This window comes from Dysidea avara, chromosome 9 (assembly GCF_963678975.1).
Source record: "Dysidea avara chromosome 9, odDysAvar1.4, whole genome shotgun sequence".
NCBI lineage: Eukaryota > Metazoa > Porifera > Demospongiae > Dictyoceratida > Dysideidae > Dysidea > Dysidea avara.
Window position 1 is genome coordinate 31,223,588 of NC_089280.1, and position 6,000 is coordinate 31,229,587.

Here is a 6,000-nt window from a genome sequence, read left to right on the forward strand (position 1 = left end):
ACCCATTGTAAGGCAATGGGAACTTTTTTTGGTCGCTATTTAATTGTGGATTGTAGCTAAGTATATGAACAACAAAATTAATAATAAACGATAGACATGGAAAATATCGTTGAGTTAATTAAAACAGAGAAATTGACAAACCAGCAAGAAAATGTGATGTTTATACACTAGTTTTGATAATTATGTTTTAATTTGAGCTGTTGTACTGATTTATGTGTGCATGAATCCCCTTGTTGTGGATTTCTACATAGCCAGCCCACCACAAGTTAGTAGTAGTAGTGGTAGTGGTAGCAGTGTGGTGGGGCCAGTGGTTGGTGTGATAATGGCACTGTTGATCATCATAATCATCATTGTTGTGGTCATCGTACTATTGCAGTAAGTTAACTTATAACTAGTTCACTGTGCATTACAAGTTTTGTAAATTTAAGGTATTACAAAAAGGGTAACTTAAAATTTATATCAAAAAGAAAAAGTGAATCTGAAGTGACTACAATGACCAGCATACCAATGAGAGAGAAGGTAGAAAAGAAAATTTCAGAGCCAATGCCAGTAGGGCCCATTCAGGCAGAGGAATGGCCTATCCAAGATGCCTCCTTTAGTAAGTGCAAGAGTTAAAGTTGTCACTAAAAGTAAACTGTTACTGTCTTTCATGTAGCTATTGGTATAGAATCTGAAGAAGTGAACTCATCAGTTGGTCAACCAACTACACTGCCCATTGGTCTCCCTGATGTCCATAAACCAGAAATCACTTGGATGAAGGATGGAAGACCAGTGAATCATCCAGTACTCCCAGATGGTTCCTTGTTTATAACAAACACTGACATTAGTGACCAAGGAAAATATATGGTGACTGTAACTAGCCATGGAAGTGTTGCCTCTGAGAACATCCATCTTATTGTATGCAATCCTCAGTTGCCTGCAGGTTAGGCTACAATAGATGTACATTAGCTTGTATTGTACTCCTTGTGTTTGTTATAGACAACACTGGACGAAGCACCATTAAAGTGGAGGATTTTGCTGAGCACGTGGTTTTATTGAAGGCTGAAGAAAATTCTAAAATTACTGAAGAATTTGAGTCAGTAATTGTCGATGCACCCTACACTCACCATGCTGCACAGTTAGCTCGCAATAAGGCAAAAAATCGCTACAAGAACATAATACCCTGTAAGTTTCAATTTAATGATCCTAACTTACAATAGTTTATACTGTTTTTAAGATGACCATTCTCGAGTAGTATTGAATCAGCAGGATGAGCTTGTTGGCAGTGATTACATTAATGCGTCTTTCCTTGATGTAAGCCAGCAATTAGTTAAGATGTGGTGCAGTATATTATTTTTATCATCATTTTAGGGGTATGGGGAGAACAAGGTATACATTGCAGCACAAGGCCCACTTGGTTGCTCTGTAAGTGACTTCTGGAGGATGGTCTGGGAACAAGAAGTCGTCACAATTGTAATGTTGACCAAGTTGGTGGAAGATGCTAAAGTAAACATAAAAACATTGCTGTGTATCAAACACCATATCTTGCGGTTTAATTGTATAGATCAAATGTCATCAGTATTGGCCCAACAAAGGGTTCGACATGTTTGGTGACATAAAAGTGACACTACAGAAAGAGGAACAGTTGGCAAACTATTGCATCCGTCAGTTATTTGTTGAAAAGGTCCGGTTTTTTTTTATATTTCTAATCAAATAATAGTTATAGCACCAGAAACTGAACTACATTAGCATAAAATTTCATCTATAGGTACCAGGTGCTAAGAAAGATATTCGTGTGGTGAATCAGTTTCATTTTACTGCTTGGCCTGACCATGGTGTTCCGAAATATGCAACAGCTCTCCTAGAATTTCAGAAAAAAGTTGATAAACATTACAAGCGTAAGAATGCTAAACCAATGTTAGTTCATTGTAGGTAAGGAAAACACTTTCACCAAAATGCATGCAGTACATAATTGAGTATCTGTTAGTGCTGGTGTTGGGCGTACTGGGACATTTATAGCCATTGACAGTGAGATACAACGCATAAAACGAGAGAGCGTTACTGATGTGTACAACTGTATACGGAAGATGAGGTTTTGGAGAAAATTTATGGTGCAGACGCTAGTAAGACCCAATGAATTCTTGCTGCATTTTAGTAATGTATTTACATATGTATATAGCCACAGTACACCTTCATTCATACTGCTCTGCTGGAGCATATTGCTTGTGGAGATACTTCAATTGCTGCTCCGTTTAACAATGTTCAAGACAAGATTGATGAGTTGTCTGCTGTAAACCCAAAAGCTGGCAAGACAGGATTTCAAATTCAGTTTGAGGTACACAATTGTTCCATGGTTGCGGTTTGTATTGTAGTACATTAGAAACTTGTACGGACTAGTTCCAAAGAAGGTGATTTTATGTATGTGGCAGCAGTGTCATCTAAAAATAAGGCCAAAAATCGAAGCCAGAAATTATTGCCACGTAAGTGTGTTGATATATTTACCACTGTTACTGATTTAGTTCTGTCATTGTGTGTACAGCTGATTCTGCAAGAGTGATTGTACCTCAACCTGATGGAGGCTCTGATTACATAAACTTTTGCTTCATTGATGTAAGCATAGATTTATATTTTACTGAACATGTCTGATGTATATGGAAAACCTAGGATTATCGTCAAACTAAAGCATTCTTAGCTGGACCAGGACCCATGCAAACTACAGCAGCAGATTTTTGGAGAATGATTTGGGAAAAGAATTCTCATACGATTGTTATGCTGGGCCAGCTAAAGGAGAATGGAGAAGTAAGTTCAGCAAATTCCAGCATCTTGATTGTACTGACTAATTTATCACCATATTAGGAATCCTCATTCAAGTACTGGCCCAATGAAAGCAAGACTGTGGAATTTGACCAGTTCTTAGTTGAGACAGCTTCAGAAGATGCATGGGACAAAGATGTAGTTAAACGCACTTTTAAAATAACCAACTCTAAGCAGGTCAGTGCCATGATGAAGTTATTTATGCTTTCTTATATTATTGGTCAATGACAGGATGCCACTAGGACCATAACACAGTTACACTATGTGGAATGGCCACAGTATTCCTGTCCAAGTACATGCACTCCCATAATAGACCTAATTGAGACAGTGGAACGTGTCCAGCGTAAAACTGGCAATGGACCCATTACTGTGCACTGCAGGTGCTGTGTATTTTTGAAATCTTGTTGTTCATATCATTTTGTGTAGTGATGGTGTTGGACGTGCTGGAACATTCTGTGCACTGATGGTCAGTATTAACCGGTTCAAAGCTGAGCAGATGGTGGATGTGTTCCGTACTATTAAGACCATGCGTACTCAGAGACCTGGGATAGTGGCAAATGCTGTAAGCTGTACTGCAGCATAGTGTCTTTATTTGTCTTGATATGTTTTAGGACCAGTTTGAGTTTATCCACAAAGGACTAATCACCATGTTGCAACGGTATTCCCCTTACGCTAATTTTACTGATGGAACTGAAGTTTAATTGCAGTCTTTTTCTATTATCGATGAATCTGAAGTTTAATGCACTGTAAATATTTTTCTGCTGCACATTTTTTTGTATGTATTTTAGCTGACTATATTGACCCATGTAGAATGCTTTGCTTAAATGTAAAATTTAACACAAATTTGAGCACAACATAAATTTTTATGACTGCTACAAAATATGCTATGAACTATATTGCGAGTAAATGGTAAACAAAGTATACATGTACACAATCACCTACTGGAACCACTAGCCTAAGCATCCTCTGCTGCTTAAGCATTATTTCTTATTCTGTGATTTTTGTAGTGACTCAATCTCGGACTGGATTGAATGCAGATGCCTATTTGTTTTGTAGCACTTTTAAAGAGCGCTAAAATGCCTATGGTGTAACACTGCTCTACTTTTCTCAAGTTTGTTTTGACATAGCTAAAGTATGTAATCGTGTAATATAATATCTGCTGTGCCAGTCACAAACAGGTTTTCTTTGCTTGTTGTAGAGGTTCCTCTAGATCCCCAATACTTGGAGCCTCCAAAACTCAGTTGACTTGGTACCTTCTCCACAGCTCTGGGGAGTATGAAAAAGAAAGGGGGACAAGCTGCTCTGCTAGCCACTGTTACTAAGGAATTGGTGTATGAAGGCACCTTGATTCCTATGTCCTCAGATGCAGAATGCACTACTAAATCAATATCAAATCTACCTTCTAGAACACCTCCACCTTCCAATCCTCAAGTTTGTATTTCAGTGGAAGCCCTCAACGTCAGTCCAATCAGCTGGTTTCCAACTGAACCTTAGCTTCCTACAATTGCAATCTGTTGTTTCTATCAGTTAATTAACAACCCCATCATTCAGCCATTTCCTGCACAACACAGCCATCTTACTAACCAAGTTGTCACCTTCAGCAGCAAGCAAAGAGTAAGGATTACTCTGCAGCTGGATGCAGATAATTTTCTCCCAGAGATGAAATCATTATTTGAATTGCACTTGGTATAGTTCATTTTTTTAATACTGTAATTTGCTTTATTTTCGTGGAAAAAATTTTTGTTTGACTTACGTGAATGACTGCTCCATTAGAGTAATTTGATCTTATGAAATTTCGTGTAAGAAATTTTTGTAAAAGTTATGCATGCGAAAATTATTTTACAACAAAAAATTAAATAATTATGCATATGGTAGCCATTTTATTTTGCAGAAATTGATAGTTTGGGTGGTCATTTAAAATAATGCAAAAGTAAGTTTTATAGTGTATCTGGCACCATTCTATCCTCTGTTTTTTCCTTTGATGCAGCTATGCACTGGTTCACCAATCACAGCCATGACTCATGTTACAAAAAACTTTTCTAACAAGCATAAGGAAAACATTATTTATGAATTTTAAACTATAGGTATCACAGAAATAAAAAGTAATGAACCAAGGATGTCGTCTATACTTGCATCTATATATGCTAGTGTACCTGTAATCCCTACTTTGATTTAGTCATAGTAAATGTGACTAATGTGACTGGTATATATAATAAATACAGGTGTAGGAGACATCCTTTGCTCCATCATTAAAAAGATTATTTCTGTGATCCTGGTTCCCTATACTTGAGTTCAAAATTTGTAATTGTTACCTTGTACTTGTTATCAAATACACATTAAATTTTTTAATTTAAGGGTAGGAATCCCAAAAGATTAAAGCTGTAATATTGTTTCTAATGAAAGCCAAGTACAAACAAGTTCTGATTATAAGTAGTTGGTATTTATGCAGTGTATAATCATGAATGCTTCTCAGTACTACTGTTATTACAATTTGTACAGTGTATGATTTTATGAATTACATGAAAACTAGAAAGCATCCATACTTAATTCTTGGCCAAGTTTTGTATTCACACTTTTTGGATACAGCAAGCTTTGCAGTTATACTTTTCAGTTATACTTTTCAATTACTGGTAAGCGCATGCAATTTGCCATTAATTTTGCCTCAATATTAGATATTTGCTGCCTATTATGATACATAACTTTGCTTGCAGAGAAAATAGTCTGCAATCAATATGCCTCATGTCAACTGGTGGTAAATTACAGATTTAATTTCTTTTTCACTTTTTGGTGATAAAGCACACATTCACAGAGTTATGGGAAATTTTTCACATAAAAAAGATGTATGCTTGCAGGATAAATTACTTATCAATGTATGTGCAAGCTGTTTGTCTATTATGAAGTTTTTGTGAATATGTCATACAATGTCGAGCTGTGCTGTCGAGGATCTGTTGGATGGAAGAGATTTAGTGCTTACAAAATTAAAGTTTGTACAAAATCAATGAAGCTCTTGATGTTGTGAATAGAGGTATAGTAGGAACACTAATTTCAATAATCATTTCTTAATAATTGAAGACCTGTAAGTGATCACATTTTGCAAGCAGTTGACAAAATTCAGCCTTGTTTTGTTTCCTACACGTAAACCTAGTAGGGATGCCACGATAGTCGTGACATATGACATGTCGTGACATAAAGTTCCATGATATGATA

General features: G+C 36.5%; 1 protein-coding gene across 1 annotated transcript in view; it reads left to right on the forward strand.

Annotated features, from left to right (window-relative positions):
• LOC136267014 (receptor-type tyrosine-protein phosphatase S-like) overlaps nucleotides 1-3,702 on the forward strand; it is a 138,841-nt gene extending 135,139 nt beyond the window's left edge. Inside the window, exons 20-36 of the mRNA XM_066062064.1 lie at nucleotides 252-375; nucleotides 429-598; nucleotides 656-922; nucleotides 979-1,164; nucleotides 1,217-1,293; nucleotides 1,351-1,485; nucleotides 1,544-1,663; nucleotides 1,748-1,911; nucleotides 1,967-2,102; nucleotides 2,159-2,314; nucleotides 2,360-2,459; nucleotides 2,519-2,589; nucleotides 2,644-2,778; nucleotides 2,836-2,970; nucleotides 3,025-3,173; nucleotides 3,220-3,355; nucleotides 3,405-3,702. Coding sequence (XP_065918136.1) covers nucleotides 252-375; nucleotides 429-598; nucleotides 656-922; nucleotides 979-1,164; nucleotides 1,217-1,293; nucleotides 1,351-1,485; nucleotides 1,544-1,663; nucleotides 1,748-1,911; nucleotides 1,967-2,102; nucleotides 2,159-2,314; nucleotides 2,360-2,459; nucleotides 2,519-2,589; nucleotides 2,644-2,778; nucleotides 2,836-2,970; nucleotides 3,025-3,173; nucleotides 3,220-3,355; nucleotides 3,405-3,494 — 2,351 coding nt within the window. The 3' untranslated portion in view covers nucleotides 3,495-3,702. The remainder of the gene's footprint in view (nucleotides 1-251; nucleotides 376-428; nucleotides 599-655; nucleotides 923-978; nucleotides 1,165-1,216; nucleotides 1,294-1,350; nucleotides 1,486-1,543; nucleotides 1,664-1,747; nucleotides 1,912-1,966; nucleotides 2,103-2,158; nucleotides 2,315-2,359; nucleotides 2,460-2,518; nucleotides 2,590-2,643; nucleotides 2,779-2,835; nucleotides 2,971-3,024; nucleotides 3,174-3,219; nucleotides 3,356-3,404) is intronic.
• Nucleotides 3,703-6,000: the final 2,298 nt, after the last annotated feature.